The sequence below is a fragment of the Thyridium curvatum genome (genome assembly GCF_004353045.1).
Source record: "Thyridium curvatum strain D216 chromosome Unknown NODE_48_length_316412_cov_78.264379, whole genome shotgun sequence".
In the NCBI taxonomy this organism is placed as follows: Eukaryota; Fungi; Ascomycota; class Sordariomycetes; order Thyridiales; family Thyridiaceae; genus Thyridium; species Thyridium curvatum.
Genome location: NW_022156803.1, coordinates 78360 through 102698, shown reverse-complemented (window position 1 = coordinate 102698; position 24339 = coordinate 78360). Strand labels below are relative to the sequence as shown.

Sequence of the window (24339 nt, the reverse complement as noted above, 5' to 3'; positions counted from 1 at the left end):
ATCCAACAGGAGCAGGAAAAGAATGTGGCCTAAATGTACAGCACGCTGAGAAGTTTGTTCGTGCGGTGATCAGGCGGAGGCGCGCACACCGAGCGATCCAGGCTTCCGCGGGCTAGGATAAGCAGCTGGTCAGGCTGAGAGGAGAGGGCAGGCTTATGGCGTCACTCGGTCGCATTCGAGCTCTGCCGTACTCAGGTACTCGCTGCTCCGGCGTGTATGTGCGCTTGACAGTCGGGGAAAGCAGGGTAGAAGTACTCGAGAGAGGGATGGTCCGGCCAACATGAACCATTCTCTCTGCATGCAAGTGCAAGCTTCCGTCATGACGCACCGCAGCGGACGAGGCACATTTCGAGCAGCAGAGGGTTATCAGGAGCGGGGACATGCAGTCCTGGCTTGTGCAGGCAATGGTGGTTTGCATGCCATGCGGAAAAAAAGGCGTCGAGAAGGCTGCCATGGCGTGGGCGGACTGGTCAGACAGACGGCTAATGGAGGCTGTTGATTCGCCTGGACGACGCTGACCGTGTGGCAACTGCAGCATTCGTGCATGAGCCACGCCGAGCCTGATTGGAGCCCTCCTCATAGCCTGAGGGCATTGTTCCCAAATCGGCCGAGGATGGTCGAGGGAGGGGTAAGAGGTTGGGGGCCGGACACATGCCGCTCGCTGGAAAAGAGATTTATCATGCAGCTGAGAAGAGTTTTCTCGGGGCTGTCTCGCCGTTCTGATAAGCATGAACGATCAGATGAGGGAATTGGGGAACATGCCCGAGCAGGACGTTTATTAGGGTCCGAATGAGAGTCAGATAACATGCCCTATATTTTGCGTCTCGCACCGAGGAAATATCACACAGTTGCCACCATCCTTTGTCAATTATCTCCAGAGTCATCGTGCCCATCTGTGGCTGCGTCTTTCTCACCACCGAGGAGCAGATTCTCCTCATCCCCTCCTCCCTTCTTGTTTTCTTTCCGCTTAGACCACCAGTAGACACAATACCATACAACAATGACGAAGAACATCAAAGGAAAGCAGATCTTGGCAAAAAGATTGAAATACTTTTGTTTCCACAGCGGGAATTCCATCTCCGGGTTGTTCTGATCCCACTGATAAAGGCCGCTTCCAAACAGAGTCTGTTGGTCAGTCAGAAGTTGCCAAATCTGCGGCAGTCCATATCTTACAGCCACAAAGGTCCCCGGTAGAAATACAAGCGTAACCAGCGTGATTATGTGCATCGATGATGTCTCGCGTTCTGTTTTCTCCGCGATCCGTCCGGTGATTCTGGTGAGTGACTCCATTCTAAGGGCCGACTGATGCATCTCCGCGGTCATCTCCTCGACTCGACTTGATGTCTCTTGAGCATTGACCGTGAATATCTTGTTGATTTCGGTATTCTTGTACTGAAGGATTGTGTTCAGGAGGTTTCGGCCGTCCCTCAGAATGCCTTCTAGCGCAGCGATACGTGATTGCTCCATGCCCAACCGTCGAATACAGCTCGCGGCTTCTTCTCTGAACAGGGACACCTCGGAACAACATCCATTCCTGAGTCCGTCAGATAGTCTTTCGTCCCTCAGAAGTGCGTCGTAATGGGTCACAACACTGTCCAACACTTGCGCGTCCAGCTGCATCATCAATGAGGCCTTTTGAAGCTTCGAGCCGATTCCGCCTAGGCGCTGCAAGCTTTTCACCGAGAACTCCTCGAGAACGGTAAAGTTCTTGGAAGATACAGGAACTACCTCTCTCTGGGGAGCCGGAACCGTTGGGTGGCCTGTCGAGGTGGCAGATGCTTGCGACTGGATGACGGGTAGAGTTGTACTGCCACTGAAAGCCTTCCTGACAGGCGGAGCTCTAAAGCCAGACGAGGTGCGTGATTGCATGCCGGCTTGAGGAAAGGTTGGTCTCCGTTGTGTCGGTGTAGTTGGCGATGTCGGCATGATAGCTTCATAATCCAAACTAAGTTGCTTTTCAACATCTTGGATTGGGGCATTCTCGACCTTCATGAGAATTTCGTGAGCCGCCTTCTCTAGGGATGAAATGAATGATCTCCATCCTTCAGTACACCACTCAAAGAATAGCATGTGCGTAACAAGGGTCGCTGCAAATCGGGAGGAAGGACTCGAGCTAGTATTGTAGTTCCGCCTTCCTGACGTGGTGGCCATATCTGTAATCCTTTCCAGCATCAAGTCGTTGGCTTTGATATTGATCCAGAGAGAGCGACAACTCTCGACGTCGAAAGAATGATAGACTGCCATTTGGCGGAAGGACCACTCTCCATTGGCATCCGACTTTTCAACGCCCCATAAGTTGTAACAGTTCTGTAGTTGTCTCCCGGATCGGCCGAGCCGCGGTATGCTGTAGCTGGTATCTTCAGCTTCTAAAAAGTTCTCGTGGTGAAAAGCGGTGCAATTGAGATCAGAAACGGCAGCCGCCTGCTGGCCAAATGCAAAGACGAGGTCCAAGAATCGAGGCATGACATGGTGGAATGAAAGCAACAAAGTGAACACGTCCTTCGAGCAATCCAGTGGGGAGATGGACGTCTCTGCTTGGATGCATCTAGCATCCAGTTAGAAAGAGACCAAAATATCTAAATCAGTGAGTGAAGCAACTTACATGAAACGACTGAGCGGCTCTTTGCGATTGATTTGGTAGTGTTGTCTTAGTTGCGACGCTGAGTGGCAGGCCCATTTTTGGAAATCGTCCCCGTCAAATGCCTCTAGGTAGTCTATGGGGTACGTTTGTACGGCCTGGAAGAGATCTGTGGACCGAGTTTCGAGCTCGGACTTGTAGGCGGCGAGAGCGTGGCCGAACAGGCGAGTTCGGATACCATTGCTGGGATAATTCGCAGCGCTGGAGCATAAATGCTCCAGCTTGGTGTACTCGTCGAATCGACCAGTCGGCATTATGGATTAAGGACGGGCTTGGCTGCTTCTAGAGCAAGTGAGATCTCATGCCAGAATCAGGACAGTCGACGTTACGTACAGAGTGTATTTATGGGCGGCGAAGAAGAAGAAGAAGAAGAATGCCTTGGAAATTGTGGCGGATTCCCTCAGTCAAGTGTACCTTGAGAACGGCGAAAGAAACCCCGGGCAAAAGAGGCTTATGCCGGTCACTTACCGTCGACGCTCATGGCAAGGAGCGGCGAGGACATGACTTGTATTGGGAAGGGTACTATCGCTGTGAGGGTGTGGGATTCAAGCTGGCCGGGAGGCAGTGATTGAGACAGAAGAGCGTGATACCTCGGGGGGGCTCAGCGCCCAACTGACGTGGGAGGCCAGGGCCAACGAGGATGTCTGATGGATACAAGCATAAACACGACACGAAGGGAGCAAACAAGCCGCAACACCATGGTCCAGCGAATGGGCCCTGTCACCGTCAAAGGGTAGTCACCCGCGGATGAAGAGCAGACTTAATTGCACTACTGGATATTCAAGACATTGGAAATCCAGTAAATCTTGGGGCTTGCTCTCTTACCCCCTGCCCTGCCCAGCAGAAAAGTCCCTGTCCCGCGTCAACCTTGTTACATCCTTGATCATCAAACGCAATCGCAAATTCCAGCCCTGCAAAGCCCGAACGAGATTGAAGAGTCAGCCATCCAGTTTGCCCACTTCTTACGCCTCAACCCCGCCGTCTCTTAAGTCGAAGTGTGTTTTCGATGTGTGCTAGTTGTACCTGAATACGCACCGAGTGTCAGGGGCCGGGAGTTTGCGTTGGGCTGAATCAGCGGTGAATAGAACAGGTGTGACCTACGCTGCTCAGGTTCTGAGGTACGCGCACCGAGTAATAATCATTGGCCCCCACCTAACGTGTTTGCAAATGTCAGAAGACTTTGACTTGTGGACACCAGTCGCATTCAAATGGCCAAGGAAGGGAGAGAATGCCTGGTAGAAAGCCCCGGGGCCTCCCACGGAACGGGGGACAGTCAGTTGTCTGGTGCTCCGCCACGCACGCCACGCGCCGGAAACTAAGCGACAAAGTGGATGGGGGGTGTCTGCATACCTGGACGACAATCTCGGTTTTGTTATTGGGAAACTGATCCTCCAAGTACTGCCTGAGTGTCGCCTCGTTCAGGCGGTACATTCTGATGTACTCGATGACACTCATAGCTATCCAGTGCCTGGGTTACAAGAGATGACAAGAACACGATTGAGAATGGATGCCGGCCAGCAGCACAGCATTTCCCGGGCGTCTCGCCTTTATGTGACAGCGAGCCAGCATGCGGGCCAGCGCAGTGGCCACCCAGAGTGGCTGACCCAGGGAGCTCCCGGGTCATGCCTAAGCCAATTTACTTGAGCCTCATTCATGGCCACTGGACTCTGCCCATTAGATGTTGCAGTGCTTCTGGTGCGCACAGCCAATATTAGGCGTTTGCCGAATGCTCGTGGCTTCCGTCCCTCCTGTACACAAGCCACACTGCGAATCACAATCCCTGCTGAACACGCATAAACTGCACTTTGCTGCAGCTAAGGTCATTCTACCAGTAGATGATTGTAGTTGATTGGTCCCCAAAACGAGCACTTGGCCACCATGCATTCGAGATTGATAGCCCCGATGCACCAGCGGGTCTCTCCAAGCAGAACATGTTGGTGGTGCTAACTCGTTTAACACCAACACACGATGAAACGATATGTTCTAATGATGGTAACTCTGTCGTCCCTGTCGTGATGACCAGACTCAGACGACCAACCTGTCAAGATGTAGCTGGCCGCCACCCAACCAGCCATGTCGACCAGAGGCCAGACCTCAAGCGCATAGATGTGGCATCCAGTTCGCCCTCCGCGGTCAGACTTTCCTCGTAGCGCAAAATTTGCCGAGGCAAGTGTTGACGAGAAAGATATATGTATCGTCGCCACAGGATCCGAGACCACTGACAGAAGTGACCAGTATAGCGGTCGCTTTCTGTTACGCGTACCAGCCCCATCTCCATCCTGAAGCTGCAGCATTGCATGTTGCTGGCAACTTGTGCACGACGACTGCGATAGGTACAATAGCCAGGGAGGTGACACCCAAGACAGGGTTTCCAAAAACCATAGTGCAGCGAATTGCGAAGTGGCAGGCCTGGCAGTGGTAAGAACGCTCCTAGAATTGATAGGGAGACTTGAGAGGCCGTAGACTTCGCTCAATGGCCCGAGACACAGTGGCCCGATGGTGAAGCCGAGAATATCCATCATCGTAGTGAAGAAACCGATGTCTATTGTTCCTCAGCGAAGAAAACAACTGCGAGATGGGCGTACCACGAAAAGCTTTGATTCGTTCTACTAGTATTTGCTGATAACGTGTAATTGTCCATGAGATACCTCGCGCATTAGCGTGATATTTTCCAATGCCTTTGCAAGCTTTCGATCTCGTCGTCGAGGCGTATGCCAGTGGCACGCACCATTCTCTGCATGCATTCAAGCAGTGCGAGCTGCTGAACATTGTGAGCGGTGCTTCGCGATATACCCAGGAGACCAGCAACCAGTATCGGATCCCACTGCTCCATGAAATCATTGCTGGTTGCGATCCCGGCCACCTGCTGGGTATGCCATATGGGTGATGTCGTGTGATCGTTGTGTAGATGTATACTGCTGCTGCCGTTGTGTTGGTCTGGCAGAGATGGCGGACGCGGCTTGTGGCGCAAAAGTGAAAGGCAAGCGATGTGATAGGTAGCGTTGGCAAGTAGAGCCATCGGGGATCTGTAAATGTACATGGGAAGGAAGACTGGTTTTGCTTGTCTATTTGCCTTGCTTTCAGGGGGCTGACATGAAGTATGGGTCGAAGCCAAGAGGGGCGTTCCTGGTACCACTGTTGGCCCTGAGCCCATATACGTCTCCACGAAGCTTGGAAGCCGGCGTAAGCTGTTCTGAATGGGGATGAGTCGGAAGAGTGGTCTGATGCTGGTAATACTCCAGGCCCGGCTTCGGTTCCTTGCTGATGACCTACAAGGAAGAGACACTCTGCAAGGTAAGAGACGCACGCGTCATAAGCCGCTACTAACGAGCTTTTCCGAGCCCTGTCAAGAGAATCCAGGTTTGGACTGATCAGGCCCAGTTGCATGTGAAGCATCCTGGGCTTTTGACTCCTGAAGAGTGCCGTAGCGAGGTCTTGATTTTGATCAGCACATAGAATATTTGTACATAGAGGACAATGCGGGTACGATGTGAGCTTAAGTTCAACTTACCGATTCTACAAGCAAGCCGCACCAAGGTTTTGAGAGGTTCGCTAGAGGCTTGGAGAGTACTTTCTGTACTGATGTCAGGAAATCGAAAGCTTGCCCACTCGGCCGGACGCAATTGGGTGAAGGTTTCAAGGGCCAAGAGCGCCTGGACAATCATCTTAGAGCTTTCGTTTTCCGTAGCAAGCCTGGAATTGATATCTGTCCTAAGTCTAAGACGTAATTGTTGGGGTGCGGTCAAGCCGCCCGCCAGTTGTCTCGTAACTTCAAGATGGCGCAAGGCGAGTACAATAATGGCATTGAAGACGGCCGTGCTGCGGTCTGCAAAACGCATGAGGCTTGTGCTGAAGCCCCTGTCTAGATTGCCGAGATCAATACATGGCACAATGTGATACCTAAAGTGCAGTAGAAGGGCTGTGGCCCCCTCGGCAACGAAAACGTCAGGGGGACAGAGCCTGTCCATGGCTGAGGATTCGGTCGTGTCAATTTCGGTATGAGCCCAGAACGACGGGGTTCGTGATGCTGGAGTACAATGTGGGGAATCTGTATTTTGATGGGCAGGGCTTCCGGCAGTTCTTATTGAGTTGAGATCGAGTTGCAGCCTGTTACTTAGATCGTCCTGATGGTGCGTAGAGTCGCTCGTCGCATCCGTCGCGCTACTCGCCACAGGACCATGGGCTTCAGTCGACACAGTACTGATAGAGGCGGCCGAGTATGCGGAATGAAGGACTTTGAGAGCTGGATACTTGCAAGGCCACCCCCTTGCTACGCAGCTGCGACATTGTGGCTTCTCCTCGTCACCTTGTTTGCTGGAGATCAGTTCACGGGCCAGCTGGCCGGGTACTTGCGCCTTCACTTACATTTTCGCCGCCGCTTTCGACAAGCCGCACAGCCTGTGCGCACTCTTGTCATTCGTGAGGGCTCTGTGCCTTGACCGGACATGTCGAACCTGATGCGATAGCTTTGTGGCTGTAAAAAGGCTTGGGAGGCGCCAACTCACCTTCCTAGACCCTGAAAATTGACCCGACTTCGGATGTTGATCAAGATCACGTGGCTGTAAATGGACCACCGTAGATATAGCGACTAACCTCTCAAACACGCATCTTGAAGCTGTTCTTACCAAAGAGTATTCGCCAGGAAGCCTTTCCGGTGCTCGTTCATAAACCACTCGATCATGGCTGCGCACATACAGAGCCGTAAGGAAGACGGTCCTCGGAGCTCCTAAGCCCCACGCGCGAATGTTGTAAGCCGAGACAACAACGCACAGTCCTCGCAGATATGGACGACGAATACTCGCAGAATCCTCGATTTATTAAGCTACAAGAGGAGCTTCATTACGTTCTATTCACCAGCACATCAAATGTGAGTTCGCCCATTGGCCATTGGCAGGAGTCAGACGGCTCCATCCTTCATGGCGACCGGGACGGCGGGGACTCAGGTGGCGTGCAGCATCGCCAGTCAACGGAGGACGAGGGCGAATTCGACTTCTCGCGGGTGCCTTTGGTTCCCCAAATCAGCCTGATCAACTATCTCCATAATTGGATTCACCAGCCTGCCCCTCTGCTGGACAACTTTGACGAGGAGCGCCATTTTCGGATCGAGGTTCCCAGGCTCGCACGAAGGTCGCCCACCCTTTTGTATGCGATCCTCGCTGTATCGGCTTGTCAGATGGAGCGCAAGTCAGCAACTCGTAAGGGGTCGGACAGCTTGCTGCTATACCAAGAGAGCATCCGTCTCCTCGCGTCCAGCCTGCCCGCTAGAGATAGAGATCCCGCCATACTTGTCACGGCTTGCATCCTCGCCGTTCTCGAGCTCAGCTCTGGCCAGCCGCGCAACTGGAAGCGGCACATCGAGGGCTGCGCGAGCCTCTTTAGCATGTTCAGCGTCCATGGCTTCTCGGGCGGCCTGCTGCAGGCCGTTTTCTGGTGCTTTCCCCGCATGGAGCTCTGCGGCGTACTCCTCTCCGAGGGCACAGAGACCACCGTGATGCCACTACATAAATGGGTACCTATCACAGATGCGCCAAGCCCACTCGGGTCTCTAGGAGCTGGTGAGGATGTGGTGACATCGCTCTTTTTACAGTGTGCTCTCCAATCTCCTGGCATGTGTGCCAACTGGGTTGTATATCTCTGTGCAAGAGCATGCGACCTGCTCTATCGACAGACCCAACAGCCAGAATTACACGCGACTCCCAATGACCGGAATGGTGCTCTCTCCTTTGCCGAGCAGTGGCAACAGCTTTGGGACACACTACAACAATGGTTTGAGTCCCGCCCACCGGCATTACAGCCGGTTCAGCGAGTCGCTGCCGATGACTTGCCGCCGTTTCCTACCATTGTCTTCCACCACTTCGCTGCCATTTCTAGCACTGAAGCATATCACACTGCATGCATAGTCATGCTGGAGATGAGGCCATCAGACGCGGTCACAACCGGTCCCTACAACGTGCCCTCCTGGCACGCCCGAAGAATATGCGGCATCTCAAGGTCTAATCCAAATCTCGCTAATCTCGCCAACTCTATTCAGCCATTGTACCTGGCAGGAAAACTCCTTAGCCATCCGAGTGAGCAGATCGCGATTGCCAGGATTCTCAAATACATCGAAAAGGCCTCGGGTTGGGGAGCTCTGTGGAGGCTGAACGACCTAGAGCGCATCTGGGGATACGAGCCAGGTGAAATCATGAATGCCGTGTGAAAAGACCCGTGGCCAACGATCCTCTATCCCACACCCACTGGCTAATGTCAGCGGGACGGTATTGTTCACGACCGTTAGAACATTGTCGCAGGGTTTCCGGCTGACTATTTCAAAGAAAGGTGTTGCAAAGGCTGTATTTACCGCTATTAATAGTCCCTTCCTTGATGAATGAACCCATCAATCAAATCATTGCAAGGGAAAGAGTTGGTAAACCCGTAAACAGCCTTTGTTAGTTGCTCAAGGTCGAGGTCAGAATGACTGGTCGAGAAACTAAATTCCCTCTCTTAATTTGATCTAGAGCTATGGACTGGACTTATTCTTATGCTATGTAGGACACCACATCTACATATAACGACATCTCTGCTGCCTGTCTAACATATGCAGAATTATCCTCCGAATCATGCTTGCATCGTGAGACCCAACAGAAACCATGTCGGTTGCACCAGATCCACATCACTCCGCAGAAGCAGCATACGAGCTAGGGCGACGGTGTCCGGCACTATTGCCTAAAGTACAGTGACCCGCCAAAAGTCTGGCACCACCCACACCAATCGCCGACACCATTATGGATGCCATATAACTTCAATCGTATTTCAATCCATAAATAAAATTCTAATTAAAATAAAATTTATACCTATAGATAGTTCTAATTCTCCTCTTTAATATTTTATATACTAACTATATACTTTATAAATAGCTATAAGATAATTAGAAAGTGACTTAATTAAGCTTTAAATCTTTATTTAATCTATTAATTACTAGTAAATATATAGATAATATTTAAATTTATTAATATTTAACTTATTATTATCTAATTTAAAGAGATAGAGATAATTCTTATATATCTTATTTTTTAGAGCCTTCTATATATACTTTATAGGATTTAAATTAGAAGAATAAGATAGTTATCTTATTATCTTAATTTTATAAAGCTAAAAGAAGATCTCTATATTATTAGTCTTATAGATTTTAATATTATCTTATTAAAACTACTTAAAGTTATTATAATAAGAAAGCAGTCTTTTTTATAAGACTTTAATATAGAATTAAGTAATATATTCTCTCTTTAAAGCCTAGAGATCTCTTTCTATTAAGATAAGACTATTATATTTATTTCTTTAGATTATAATAAAGATTATAATTAAGATATTAGCTTTAATATAAATTTAAAGATTAATAAAGTCTAGCTATTATCTCTTTAATAGAAATTATTATATCTATTTAATAGAATTATTAATATTATTCTATATAATATACTTATTTAAGAAGTATAATTATATTAAAATTAATTAAAGAAATTCTATAGATTTAAAAGAATATATATCTATTAATTTCTTCTCTTTATCTTTCTATATATATATAAAAAGATATTTTAATTATATATCTTTTATAATTAATTATATTTATTTAATATAATATTATTAATAAATTATAAATTTATATAAGATCTATTAGATAGATCTTTAGCTTATAGAGAAAGATAGTTAGTTTTAAAGCTCTCTTATAATAATCTAAAGCTTCTAATAAACTATTATTTTAATTAGATATTAATTCTTTAATATTATTACAGAACCAACCACCATTACTATAGGGCACTGCCCTAAGGGCGGTTAGCATGATAAGATAGGCAGAAACGCACGGACCGTTAGATCACCCTGGATCATAGTGATCCATCATGAGGACTCACTATAGATCATAGTGATCCATCATGATCTATTATCTATATATACAGACGTATGCCTATCCTTAGATACCTACCCTAGATAGCTCTCTAGTATTTAAAGTATCTCATTTAATAAAGTACCTTTGAGTAAAGCTATCTTAGCTACAATCAACCATCAGTGCTCAGCAGCGCCTATCACTTACTGCTTATATAAACCCACACGCCTCTAGTCCTATAAAGTATTCTTACCTCTTAGGATCAAGAATCATCACACTTTAAATACTAAAGAGCTATCTAGGGTAGGTATCTAAGGGTAGGCATACATCCGTATATATAGATAATAGATCACGATGGATCATCATGATCCATGATGAGTCCTCACGATGGATCACCGTAATCCAGGGTGATCCAACGGTCCGTACGTTTCTGCCTATCTTATCGTGCTGACCGCCCTTAGGGCAGTGCCCTGTGGTAATGGTGGTTGGTTCTGTGACAAATATAAGAATATAGAGCTATTCTTTTTATTAGATAAATTTAAAGAAGTTAATATTAAAATATTACTTAATTATATAGAATATAGTTATATAGAATATATATATTATATATATAATATATTATATTAATATACTAACTAATACTATAATAACTATAGCAGCTCTTTACTCTAGAGTAAATTTATAGTTAAATTGACGATCTTCTGATAGTTATGTTAGAAAATTGCTTCTTTTTATGCCTATTTACAGTAGATATCGGCCATGGAATGATTAAGGGGGTCGTGGTGGTGGTGGTGGTGATCTAAAAAATGGTGTGGGTGGTGCCAGACTTTTGGTGGGTTACTGTAGTATGCGATGGGCCCGGTCTCGGCCACTGTTCGTGTGCTCCTTGGCAACGGACTTCCCGTCTGCGGCGCTTAGGGGCCTGGATTAAGCCAAGTGTACCCCAGTATCGATCATAGTGTCTCTCACTCGCAATAGTATCTCCCATCCAGGGGAGACAATTAGAAAAGAACGAATGCAACCAAATACAAGGCAGATAACCCAAAGGACAAGAAGGAATGTGACGAAGTCGAAACACCAATAGGAATGAACACGGATTCGACCCCGCTAGACCTGCCACAATCGCCAGTAGTGCCAGTCAAATCAGCGAGCACACCATCCAGATCGTCTTGTACAACACCTTAAGAAGCACTTAAGAAGGGCCCAGTACCGGCATGGCTCCATCACGCATAATCCTCGACACGGATCTTGCCATGGGGGCGGGTGCCGATGTCGATGATGGCTTTGCCCTGGCCCTGGCACACGCAGACCCAGACATCCAGCTGGACCTCGTCACGACTGTGAACGGCAACACTGACGTTGAAAGCGCGACTATCCTGACTGGTATCCTGCTCGACCGACTCAACGTCCAAAACACACCCCTTGTTCGCGGCTGCGGCACGCCCATCATTCATACAGATCTGGAGCGCGTCCCAGCACCTCACGTCGCCGCCCTGAAAGAGTCCGCCCGCAAGCCCGATCCGGGCTATGCCCCGCTTGCCATCATCGAGCACGTCCTCGCCCACCCAGGAGAGATCACCCTGGTGGCGATCGGGCCCCTGACCAACGTGGCGATCGCACTGCTCCTCGAGCCCCGCATCAAGACGGCGCTCAAGGAACTCGTCATCATGGGCGGCATCTTCCTGGGGACGATGTACTCGCGCAGCAAGCCGGGCGAGTTCAACGTGTTCTCGGACCCGGAGGCCGCGCGCGCTGTGCTGCGGTCCGGCGTGCCCCAGCGCTGGGTCGGGCTCGACGTCACGCTGCAGGTGCGCCTGGGCATGGCCGAGGCGCAGGACCTGGCCCGGGCGCCGACCGATTTCGCGGCCTTTGCGGGCGAGGCCACGATCAAGTACATCGAGCACCAGGCCGTGCGGTTCCCGGGCCGGCGGCCCAGGCCCGACTCGATACCCATGCACGACCCCCTGGCCGTGGCCGCGGTCTCGAAGCCCGACCTGCTCGAGTACCGAGACATGGCGGTGTCGGTCATCACGGGCGACGGCGAGGCCAAGGGCGTGATGATCGCCGACCGCTTGGAGTGCCCAGACCCGCCTGTGCCCAACTGCCGTGTCGCCGTGGGGGTCGATGCAGAAGGGTTCAAGAAACACTTTTTGGGGCTTATTCATACGTTGTGATGGTGTGATCTATCTACCTTTGGTGATGTTGGAGGAGCATACCTAGAGTTGAATTTCATGACCCAGGGGCATTTCGTATGGAGTCAAGATTGTAACATGCTGTTAGGAATCAGGCATTTGAACAGCTCATTGAATGGGACAAGGTTCGAGAGAGATTCTCCCGGGTATTTGGGTATCGTTAAACAAACTCCTCCTCCGTTTACATAATTTAAAGCACACATGATCATCGCCACCGAGATTGTGAGTCAAGCGTTGGGACCTTCCATAGGGACTTGGGTTTGCACGCCTCATTCAAGCGTCATTGGTCCTGGCGGCTGCTTCTGCCCCTCTCCTCCTTCTCTCGAAGGAAAACCTCGACCTGTGTGACATGTTTCCTGAAATCGCGCGGCTTTATCTTGTCGGCAAACATTTCGTCGATCTCTGCAGGTGTTCGGCGGGCCATCTCAGGAAGGCAGTACCATCCGACAAGGCATGAGAAGATACCGGTGGCGCCAAAGCTAGAAACAGTCGTTAGTTCATGTTGTATCAAAGGAACAAGAGAATGTGCAACTACGCACAAGAAACCAGCTTTCACGTTCCAAGAGTCAAGCATGAAGGGGACGGTGTAGTTGAACATGATGCCGAACAGGAATGAGCCCATCAGTGCAACTGAGCCTGTGCGAGCACGTAGTCGCTGGGTGGGGATTTCAGCAACATAGTTGTATGCAATACCAGCGCCGCCGATGACACCAAAGTTGGAGACGCAGCCCAGGAAAACCTGGGCGATAAGGTCAGCGGACACGAATCTCCCCAATACCAGAGACAAAATAAGATGTCGAATTACCAGGACACTACCGAGCTCCTTGCTCGTGTACTTGAAGCAACCCACAATACCGATGGCGAGCACGGCGACGGCAGCAGAACCGAACATGCCTAGAGTAAACCATCGGCGGCCGTACCTGTCAGAGAAGAAGGAGCAGGCAAGAACTCCGACAAGCTGGCAAACAGCAAGAATGACAGTGACGAGGAATGGCTCCGCATTACCGGCCAGTTGGACTGCGTTAGAGAAAAGATATCTGAATTAGACTGCGAACGCATGCAAATACTGAACAGTAGTACATTTACTTACAGAAGTATGTGCCGTAGTTGTTGGTAAGGCTCTGTCCGACAAGTTGTTGCATGGCCTTGGGCCAGAATGCAATGAAAAGTCGCCAAAAGTTGATGCCCTTAAAAATCTCACGAATCTCGTGCTTGTCTAGAGCCTGATTGAGACGATGGCGCTCCACCGTAGCCACGATGATGGACTGCGGTTGTGGAGATACAGCGTCAGTGAGTGCAACACCCATTGTCCAATAGGCAGGGAATGAGTCGCCTGTATAGCCTTTAGCCACCAGACGACGGGATTACTTACTAGTTGTGTCTTGGGATCATATTCGGGCACGTCCTTATAGGATCTCGTTAAAACTTTCTCAGCTTGTTCATACTTTTCCTTCTGAACGAGCCACCCTGGGAACGAGTTAGCGTGCCTGTAGCCGTTTGAATACAACAACTGGACTAACAAGGACTCTCCGGGACAAGCAGGTTGATGGCCAGCATGACAACTAGCATCCCCCACTGGGTATAGATAGGAGATCGGAAGTCGAGGGGGTTCTTTGCCTTGAGCTGGTCCAAGGCTAGCGGCGCGAAAATGTGCGACATGACGTTCCAGCTGCGTGAAGCCTATTAGCAAAGGTGTCCGAGACATACATTGCCCTCTCTATAGGGTGATTTTAAACTAACAACATGTACGCAGTTGTAAGGAAGCCACGAATTTGGGTGGGCGACTGCTCAGAGATGTATACAGGGTATGTGGCTTGCATCATCCCCAGTCCCATGCCAGCAATGAGCTTGGCAATAGTCCACTGAATCCAGTTAGTGGCGGCCGACTCGATCGCTACTGACTATAGTTCCATTCGGTCAGTATGTACTTCTGGTCCGGGTGACTGGTGTTGCAAGAACTTACAATGACAAGACTGAGCCAAGTAAGGTGCATCGACCATTTCCGACCAATTTTATCGATACAAGCCTGTAGACCGAGGACACCGACGAACTGCCCCGTGGAGAGCATGCCTCCCCAGACTGCGACGTGCGTGGGATTTAGCTTCGAACCCCCCTCCGACATTTGCCTGATGAAACCTTTGTTGGCCACGATCGAAGCGGTAAGGGAAACCTCTGTTTATCAAAAGGTTTACAGGTCAGCGTTGTATTCCTCATATTGTTACGGTTTGACGAGCGTGCAGATCTTGGAAAGCCCGCGAAAGACTGCAATTTCATGAGGCGCTAGAACAGCATGGATACTGTCAGGAAGGAGGCGTACGGTATCCTTCTAGAGCAGAAGCGAAAGCAGCAAGCATGCACATGCTGCCAACTTTCCAGAAAACACGGAGAGCCTTGAGTACCGGCATCTCGTCTAGAGTCGATCGCATCTGGACTGCCTCGCCCGCCGCGAGTGCCTTGTCGATGGCCCTAGGCAGACCGGCAATATCGCTCGCCACTGTTGCCTCGCTGACATGCTTGCTGTAGGCTCCCGTGGCCACGTCAGTTTTGTTGTTCGTTGTCATGATGCTTCGTCGTGTCGGGCCTTGGGATCGTCAGTGCGGAGGTAGAGCCAGGTTCGTGTTTAAGGCGATGGAGAGCTTCTGGATGCCGTTCTCCACATACGAAGAGGAAAGACTTTATTCTATGCGCCCGTCTTTGCCAAGATAAGGTCGCATGTTTGACTGAGAATGTGTTAGTGTGGTCGAGTCGTAGTGGGGATCGTCCATACTGGGATCAATTCCACGGGGTATTGCAGCAGAGCGAGACGTCAAGACAGACCGACTACCAAGGAGTTTCAACTGATCGAACTGCTATGTTGGCGCCAGGCTTTTAGTCTCTTGCAACACGTAGAAATAGTTGGCACTGAGCAAGGTCGAGATAGCCAGAGAAATGCTATCGCCGTAAGTTGTTTCAAGGCGCCATGAATGGCACTTGGTGGCGGCCGTTTTGGCAGCGGAAGCGGCAATCACACACAAGCAACTTGCCAAGACCTTTGGATCCTCTGGGGCCGCAATTGCCAAGCAAAGGTCCCGATGATCGCCCATAGCTAGCCTGCTTGACTGCATAATCAGCCACAAGTAAAAGGTCTAGTCAACGAAAATGTCCTTCAGACAAGCCTAAATTGCAGAGGTCGTTCCCGTCTTCGACCATTCGAAAGGCTGTGCTCTATGGCAAAATAAGAGCCAGCCGTGTAGCCTTGCGACCTCTAAGAAGGCTTTTGCCATGGGATTGTCATCAGTCCACAGCCAACGTGTCAGCTCAAGCATCTTCCAGTACAGCCCTGGTTGGTAGCCTACATGCCTTCTTCAGGAATAGTACGCAATTGCCAGTCTGCCTCTTAAGCCGGGGATCTCCAGGATATCCACTGACTAACAATGGAGATCCCAGCAACACACCGCCATGTCCTGAAATGAACAGTCCTCTTTTGAAGGTAGCGAGCCGTCCTTTTTACTATCAGGGGTACTGACTGTGCCATAACGGGTGTTGTGATTTTGACGATTGCGATTGTTGTGTTCAGCGAGCAATCAATTTGGATCTTTTGAGAATTGTTTCTAATTTGAGATTCCTCTCTCGAGTCTAGTATTGGCTACAGTTATGAACGAGAAAGATCTTATGTCGTTGTATCTGCTTGTCTAATGTAAGAAACATGTACACGCAAAGAATCCTGCCAACAAGCTTGAGCCCACCGCCCAGTCACAAGCCCTCAGATGCCACCATCACCATCCAAGTCCTTGCCATCCTTGAGCCAAACCTTGGCCATCTCGTACGTCCCGAGGTAAAGCCCACTGCCTACAGCCGTCCAGCCCGCCCGGAGCACTCCGCCGCGGAACAGCCCCCGGACTCCTCTCTCGGCGTACACCTGCTTCGCAACCTGCCAGCCACCCATCTTCTTGCCGCTCTTGGCATCCTTGTCCACCTCACTCGCGGCGGTCGGCTTCCCTTCGTCCTGTTTATCTTTCGCATCCCCGGCAAGCAACATCATCCTCGTCTTGACCACGTCCGTTGGCGTCGTCAGCACCGCCGCGACCGAGCCAGACAACCCCGCGCTCACCATCGTGACAACGCCCGTCTCCAAGATCCCCTGGCCCTTGTCCACGCCGCCCTTGCGAGCCTCCATCCAGGCTCGATCACCGGCGCGGCTTCGCCGCCGCTCCCAGATCCGCGCGCGCAGGGCTTCAAACATGGGGAACTGCAGCGCCGTGAACGGCAGGTTGCGCGCCGCGAGCGCCGTGTACCCGGCCCACAAGCGCCGCGCCGCGCCCCCCGGCGCGTCGCGGATCATGCTCAGGGCCTGCAGGGAGGTGCTCCCGCTAGCCGAGGCCGAGGACGATCCTTGCTGCCGGCGTATCATCTGCGCGTTCTGCTTGATGACCTCTGCCGGGGTGAGGACGAGACAGGAGGACAGCTCGGCCGTGCCCGAGGCGAGCGAGTGGACGAGGGACTGGGGGATGATGGAAGGCAGGGAAGCGGAGAGTAGGGTCTTGGACGCCTCGTACACGGTGAAGAAGATGCCCGCTTAACGGCAACGTTAGCAGGCGAGAAAGGCGGGAAGGAGACTAGAAGTGTTCCGTACCTGCGGGCAGGGTAGCTACTATGACGCTGCCCACGCCCTGGTATAGGCCGCGCAAGGCATAGGCTGGAGCCCGTTTGCTACCTGCGGCAGCCGACGAGGATGACGAAGCAAAGGCATTGATGTAGTCTTGACTCTGGATTCGTGTCTTGATCGTATCTAACGGGTAGACAAGCAGGTCGACTGTGAAGGCGGCTGCCGCGCCGGCCTAGGTGGGTGCATGTGATTAACATAAGTTTGATGAGACGGAGATTTAGTGAATGGATAGAGGATGGCTAGTATCCCGGGTACATGTACGCGCGGTTATCGCTGACAATGAATGGACACGACTCACAATCAAGATCTCGCTGTTTGTGCTATTGCTCATTTCATCTCACTCACACCTTTTATCAGATAGCTAATCCTGCGTAGGCCACGATTCGGCTGATAGTGCAGGGTTGAGCAAAGGAGATCCCGTGCGTTTGTGAGGTGTGTATGTGTGTCGAGACTTGAGAGGTGTGTATTGTATGTGAATGACATCACTGGCATCAGTGCTTAGTCATGGTTGGTGCTTGGCCCAAACCAACGATACCAACCTCTTCTCTAAAGCATTCATCTCAAGCTGCAAGACGGAATCAAGACCGATATTACATCCTCATATGGTCATCTGGTTCCACTAATCGTGACAGGAATTGTAGAGTTTCGAGTGCGCCTCTGGTATAATATCAAAACCCATCTCGGGGATGAACCCGAACTGATGAAGGCGAGTTGCCGGAACATATCCCCCGTCCCCTATTTAGCCCTAGTAAAAGCTTTGACGGGTTTTCTACAGGTGTTCGTATGGTCTCCAGCTACCAGGTCCTCACATCCTCATGGCCTGCGCATAAGTGGCTGCGACAGTGGCTACTCGCTCCTTGCAGCTCTACTTGATTGCCCACAATTTGTATCCTAATCGAGGCAGTCGCGCAATAGACCGGAGAGATCCGTGCTTAGTGTCTCTTGGGCTTCATAACCAACACGGTCTCATGTCTCGGGTAGCTGGGATTAAACCTCCGCAACGGACCGGAGGTGGGTTGTGATCCGCCGCTTATGACTCTGTCCCCGTCCGGTGGCTACGATTCAGCAGATCTGTTCGTAGCCGTATGCAAACATGCACAAGGGTCAAGCCTTTACCTAAAAAGCAAGCATTCACCGTCCCATCTAGGCCCCGTTTTCAGCGATACTGGTGTCCCAGTGTGGATGCAATAGCTGCTATTTAAAGTTTCGGCTAGCCCTCGATGACGGCAATCAGGACCGTTGTCCAACGGCGCCAACACAATCAGTCATTAAACGGCATAGTCTGCTGTGCACTCATGTGGTAATTCTGGCGTCACGTCCTTCGATCTCCCCAATCTCCAGACCAAACCACCAACTACGGACTTGGCACCGCGGTCATGCCAAAGCAACGCGAGCTTTTCTAGCGTTCATCAGGGCCTCCACGTCCTCAGATGATGGTGTGGAGGAAACAAGGGAGGCCTCAAGCGTCACATATCTAGCACTTGCACACGTCATGTACTTGAAAGTTGGCTCCCTGTCCCGCCAAATGCTCCGAATAGATAATGCATTAGGGCCGCGTCAATAAGTCGGAAGCTGGCCTGTAGCCAGCGGATGGCTGTTCCCTTACTGCTACAGTCTTCCTAGCTCCAGGCTATCGCTCCTAAACATATGAAAGTTTCAGAGTTGTTCTTAGCCGTCGTCAAGTAGCTCCAGAGGCCAGCAATGCCTAACCATTCCTGCAGCTTGGCGGTCTTCGTGGAGGGGGGCGGTGTCGATGACAGATCCATCATATAACATTCTCTCGTGGCCATGTAACACAGGTTGTCTATGGACACTCCCTTACAAATCACACCGAGTACAGCATGACCACAACGCTCCCGACTGGTCCCAAAACACTCATTCACCACTTCCATATCATTGTGTTTGGTCGCCACGGCACTGGTTCTCCAACGCGAACCCTCGTCGGAAGACATGGGGGCGACCCCAATCGCCGAGAAGGCGGCGGTGGCGATAGGTCTTATGTGGGCAATGACAGCCATCATTCTCCTTTTCATGGCCGCACGATTGTACATGAACATCAAAGTCGTGCGACACATGTATGCCGATGATGTGGTCTATTATATCACCGGAGTAAGTCTAGGAAACCAGAGCACTGGGAAACATGTCGCCTTCGTTGCTTAGGTGGCTGACACTACCTCCATATTCAGGTCATGATGATCCTGTGTACCAGCTTTACAACCATCGCGGCGACTACAGGTTTCGGATGGCCCATGTTGGCGCTTCCTGTCGAGGTCGCGATAGATGGCAAAATGTGGGAGATGATTGGCCAGACGTTCCTCATTGTTGGCATGTCGACTGCCAAGTGCTCACTTGGCCTTTTCCTGCTCAGGATTGTCCTGAAAAAATGGCACAAGATGGCAATATGGATCGCCTCGATCAGTCTGCTCATTGTATCCTCTATCGCCATCATACTCTTTTGGGTTCAGTGTCTCCCTGCCGAGGCCAATTTTGACCCGAGAGTACCTTCTCCTTGCATAGTTGACCCGAGGCCGGTCATGCTCCTCACAAGCAGTACGCTACGACTTCCCCTTCCAGAGCTCAATCCAAATCTGCGGCTGACTTGATACACTAGTCTGGTTGGTTGTGATGGACTTCTTCTTTGCGACCATCCCCTGGGTCTTGGTATGGAACATGCATATGCGAAAGAAGCACAAGCTTGTGATTGTAGGCAGCTTAAGTCTAGGTGTCTTGTGAGTTTCTTCTCACACATTGCTCTCTCTGCAGACTGCAGATGTTGTTAGTAAATACTAATAGATCATTGTCCCCGCCAGTGCTGGCGTGTGTGGCATCATCCGCACGACCAAAATCGAATCTATCGAAAAGGTCAACTATACTGAGGATACCGTCCCCCTGATAATATGGTCGGCTGCCGAGCTCACCGTCACGTTGGTCTGCATCGGCGTCGCCGTCCTCATTCCACTGTACAAATACCTCTTCGTCAGCAAGAGGCGTAGGAGGAACAAGCAACAGCAATCTCGCCGATTTCAGTGGCGCGAGCCGATAGACCGGTGGAGCCGGCGCTTCGACTCGTCCCCCAACGAGCTCACGCGGACGCAGGACAAGTGGGAGAAGCGCGTCGGGCTCAGCCCTTACTTGCCCGACAGATACGCAAGGGGCTCTGCGTGCGAGGCGGGAGAGGCGGCGAATAGCCGGCACAATATGCATCCGGATCCGGAGACGTGGCAATCAAGAGATACGGAGAAGCAGCATTCTGATATAGACCTTGCGCAACTGGAGCAGGTCCACACGGCGGACCAGCCATTGGTGGGACATCATCGCTTCGTTTAAACATACGACCAGCGCTCGTCTAGATAAAAAGTATGATTCACTTGCCTATCTCTTGCGGGTGAAATTCCCGCCTGCCGCAAAGAGAAAAGCTCGCTAGTAGACGGCCATACCACCCAGCAGGGCTGCCCAACTGGTCTGGACCAGCACCACGGCCTGGTTGCCTCCCGACTGTCACAATGTGCCGCTTTGCCAGATTGGAGTATCAAGCCAATGTCGACTATCAGATTCATAAGATCCAGCGTGTGCGTTATCATTGCTAACTAAGTTGGTGTGGCCTGTGTGTTGGCGGTACAACCCCCAAACACTGTCAAGGCTAACTCTGTCATCATCAAGAAGCCACTTCTCTTCATCTTAAGACACCACCTTTCTCCGCCCGCTCCTATGTCTGTCGGCTTGCTGATAGGCTGGCGGACATCATTCCTGAGAATAAGTGGTGAGAGTGGGAGTTCAAGAGGGAGACATGTTGTGCTAGCGAGCGGCAACCTGTCTTGGGTTGCTCTTGGGTTGCTCCGTTTTCTTGATTGGGAAGCTTCTTCAACAGAGATAACTTTTGCCACGAAGCAACAGAAACATTTGTTTATAAGATTCTTAAGTGACATGGTTTTATTGAGGCAAATTCTAAGCCGGAAAATCTGACACGACGCTCCTTGTCTTGTGGTCCCAAGTAGTAGACAAGACGGACAGCAACTGCACCTTGCATGGTTATAAGCGTTATGTCTTGTGAATGAGTGAAGGGAAATACCCTTCGTCGTCGCGCGGAGTTCCCTCCTTGTCCTTCACTTTGACCTGGTCCGCTTTCCCCGCGCTGCCAATGCTCTGCGGGGGCATCGTCCACAGATGCTTTTATCCACCTATGACGTGCCGAAGATCTGCCTTGCCAAGGTCCCTCGGCCGGAGCTTTCGCGATACCACTTCGTTCAATCGGTCTGCATATATAAAACCGTTGTGTGACCCGGTTGTCGGGTATGCGGGTGTGCGCCACACCGCCCTACTCGGCGCACGACAGACGACGTGATGAAGTCCGAAGCTCTTGCTCGGGTAGCAAGTGCCTGCATTACTGCAGTTCTTGCCGCACAGCCGTACTCAACATGGATGACCGACTCTATCATGGCCATCAACGTCCCGAAGACGCGGTACTACACCGAAGCCACCTTCTACCGCGGGGTCGAGTACGTCTACAACGCGACACATGACGAAAAGTACAAATGGTACCTCTCGTCGCAGATCGATGCCATTCTGACTGATAATGGCTCATTTGTCAACTGGAATCCCAACAGCCGCCAGCTTGACTCGATCCGGGTCGGCGAGACGCTGCTCTTCCTGTGGGGCCAGATGGGCGAGGAGAGGTATAGGAACGCCATCGCGTTCCTACATGATGAACTTCTCGCCCAGAAGCGAACCGACGAGGTTGCATTCTGGCACAAGGATCCCGAGTACCCGAACCAGCAGTGGCTGGATGGCCTCTTCATGGGCGATACCTTCTACGCTCACTACACGGCATTGTTTGAGCCAACAAATCAGACGGCCTGGGACGATATCGTTTTGCAATTTGATCTGATGGAGAAGCATTGCAGGGATCCCAAGACCGGTTTATTGTTCCATGGCTATGATCAGAGCCACCAGAGGGAATGGGCCGACCCAGTGACTGGCGCATCACCTCATCTCTGGGACCGGGGCATCGGGTGGTACTTCATGGCGCTCCTCGATGTTCTGGACTGGCTGCCGCAATCTCATCCAGGGTATGAGAAGCTAGTCAACTACTTTACCAGCCTAGCAAAAGCGCTGAGGAAGAGTTGGGACTGCAAACAAGGCGGTTGGTGGCTGGTCATGGATGCTCCGTATCCCGGCATGAAGGGTAACTACATCGAGAGCAGTGGCACGGCCATGTTTGTGACCGGTTTTCTCAAGGGCATGCGGAAGGGTTTTATCAGCCGAAAGGAATACGAGAAGTTCACGCTCAAGGCATATGACATCATGGCGGCCAAGTTCGTAGGCAGAAATGAAACCAGCGGTGCTTTGACTTGGGAAGGCACAGTCAAAGTTGGCAGTCTGAGTGGCAATGCCACTTATGAGGTGAGTTTTCTTGCACCGTCGGCTGCTTCGTTAGAGTCTGAAAGCTAATTTCCCTCCTTTCAGTACTACATCGACCAACCTATTCAACGAAATATGCTGAATGGAGTCGGTCCGTTCATCTATGCGAGTGCGGAGATTGAGGCGTTGAGGGGCCAACTCCAAATGTGAAAGCAGCTATACAAGCCACGATCTCAGGATCTGCCACTGGTACAGGTTTGGCACAATGCCATGCTGTACTTCCTCGTAGCGGAATTCAATACCTGAGTGGACTGAAACTCGTGCAGATAGGAAAGCTACAGCGTGTCCTGAATACAAGTGGGCTGTTGCGCTGGAAGACAGATACATATCGGATAACGACGAAGCCTACACGCCCTTAAAGTGTCATGTACATGTACATGTCATCCGTCTTAGACCTGAAATGGCTGACCGATCCTACATGCGGGGCAATTCTGCTGTCAGAAATATACTTAAACTGAACACCCTCTTCATTTCATTTCTTCTACTTACGAAAGTGAAATTCATGCCAGTTTCCCACGAGAGATCGCCATGGCAAAGATCTCAGACTTTGGACTGCTCTGCTTCGACGTGTATGGCACGCTGATCGACTGGAACACCGGCCTCCTCAAGGCCTTCCAGCCGGTCCTCGACGCCAACAAATCCGACGTCACGCCTCAGAAAGTGCTCGACCTGTTCAACGAGATAGAGCACGAGCAACAGGTCCGCACGCCGGACATGCGATACGACCAGCTCCTGGCTACCGTGCACGCACAGGTCGCAGAGCGCCTCGGCTTCCCCGCGCCATCCGACGAGCAGAACACGGCATTCGGCGCCTCCATCGGCTCGTGGCCCGCCTTCCCCGACACTGCCGACGCTCTGCGCAGGCTGGGCAAGCACTACAAGCTCGTTGTGCTCTCCAACGTGGACCGCGAGTCCTTCGCGGCCAGCAATAGCGGCCCCATGGAGGGGGTCAAGTTCGACCTCATCTTGACGGCCCAGGACATCGGCAGCTACAAACCGGACCTGCGCAATTTTGAGTACATGCTGCGCGAGGCCGAGGGCAAACTGGGCATCAGCAAGGAACGGGTGCTGGTGACGGCGCAGAGCCAGTTCCACGACCACCATCCGGCGAAGAAGCTGGGCCTCAAGTCGGTGTGGATCGAGCGCTCCGGTGGTCTTGTGGAGAATAAGGCCAAGGAGATGCACGACTGGAAGTTTGACACGCTGGGTCAGATGGCCGATGCGCTGGAGGAGGAGCTGAAGGGCTCCTCGTGAACATTGAACGGGTCGTCTCCGCTAAGAACACACGAGAGCTTGCGCCAAAACTTGATAGGCACACACCCACTCATGTGACAAGAAACTCCAATTTGTGATCCAGTTCAAGGAATACTACAGTCACCCCAAAGCATTGGGGGTCTTGATGATAGTAAAAAAGGACTGCTCAACTTGTATTCTTGTAAACCCTTGAAATCTGACTCACGACGCGGCTGCACACCAGGTATCCTTATCAGATACCCTTGAGTGCTAGAAAAGACCTATAGTGTCTGCCCAAAGCATACTACGAAACTGACAGCCAAGCACCGCGGGGGTCTCGTAGCTCTGAGCTAGA

At 51.1% G+C, this 24339-nt stretch overlaps 8 protein-coding genes across 8 annotated transcripts; 5 read left to right on the top strand and 3 right to left on the bottom strand.

Moving 5' to 3' along the window:
• Positions 1-864: 864 nt before the first annotated feature.
• Positions 865-2892, bottom strand: E0L32_007731 (uncharacterized protein; the record flags this gene model as incomplete). The annotated part of the gene is made up of 3 exons (XM_031142507.1): positions 865-1125; positions 1174-2545; positions 2603-2892. The coding sequence occupies 3 exons, from the start codon at positions 2890-2892 to the stop codon at positions 865-867; spliced, it is 1923 nt and encodes a 640-aa protein (XP_030993231.1).
• A 4529-nt stretch (positions 2893-7421) lies between these two features.
• Positions 7422-8837, top strand: E0L32_007730 (uncharacterized protein; the record flags this gene model as incomplete). The annotated part of the gene is made up of 1 exon (XM_031142506.1): positions 7422-8837. The coding sequence occupies one exon, from the start codon at positions 7422-7424 to the stop codon at positions 8835-8837; it is 1416 nt and encodes a 471-aa protein (XP_030993230.1).
• Positions 8838-11710: 2873 nt separating this feature from the next.
• On the top strand, positions 11711-12670 carry E0L32_007729 (uncharacterized protein; the record flags this gene model as incomplete). The annotated part of the gene is made up of 1 exon (XM_031142505.1): positions 11711-12670. The coding sequence occupies one exon, from the start codon at positions 11711-11713 to the stop codon at positions 12668-12670; it is 960 nt and encodes a 319-aa protein (XP_030993229.1).
• Positions 12671-12968: 298 nt separating this feature from the next.
• Positions 12969-15249, bottom strand: E0L32_007728 (uncharacterized protein; the record flags this gene model as incomplete). Its single annotated transcript, XM_031142504.1, has 8 exons — positions 12969-13167; positions 13228-13705; positions 13779-13953; positions 14061-14155; positions 14209-14357; positions 14429-14589; positions 14652-14860; positions 15006-15249. The coding sequence occupies 8 exons, from the start codon at positions 15247-15249 to the stop codon at positions 12969-12971; spliced, it is 1710 nt and encodes a 569-aa protein (XP_030993228.1).
• Positions 15250-16430: 1181 nt separating this feature from the next.
• E0L32_007727 (uncharacterized protein) lies at positions 16431-17664 on the bottom strand (the record flags this gene model as incomplete). The annotated part of the gene is made up of 3 exons (XM_031142503.1): positions 16431-17242; positions 17301-17505; positions 17632-17664. 3 exons carry the CDS (start codon positions 17662-17664, stop codon positions 16431-16433), a joined length of 1050 nt encoding a protein of 349 aa, XP_030993227.1.
• A 1619-nt stretch (positions 17665-19283) lies between these two features.
• On the top strand, positions 19284-20660 carry E0L32_007726 (uncharacterized protein; the record flags this gene model as incomplete). Its single annotated transcript, XM_031142502.1, has 4 exons — positions 19284-19442; positions 19520-19883; positions 19945-20036; positions 20127-20660. 4 exons carry the CDS (start codon positions 19284-19286, stop codon positions 20658-20660), a joined length of 1149 nt encoding a protein of 382 aa, XP_030993226.1.
• A 1014-nt stretch (positions 20661-21674) lies between these two features.
• On the top strand, positions 21675-22901 carry E0L32_007725 (uncharacterized protein; the record flags this gene model as incomplete). The annotated part of the gene is made up of 2 exons (XM_031142501.1): positions 21675-22733; positions 22797-22901. 2 exons carry the CDS (start codon positions 21675-21677, stop codon positions 22899-22901), a joined length of 1164 nt encoding a protein of 387 aa, XP_030993225.1.
• Positions 22902-23279: 378 nt separating this feature from the next.
• E0L32_007724 (uncharacterized protein) lies at positions 23280-24005 on the top strand (the record flags this gene model as incomplete). The annotated part of the gene is made up of 1 exon (XM_031142500.1): positions 23280-24005. The coding sequence occupies one exon, from the start codon at positions 23280-23282 to the stop codon at positions 24003-24005; it is 726 nt and encodes a 241-aa protein (XP_030993224.1).
• Positions 24006-24339: the final 334 nt, after the last annotated feature.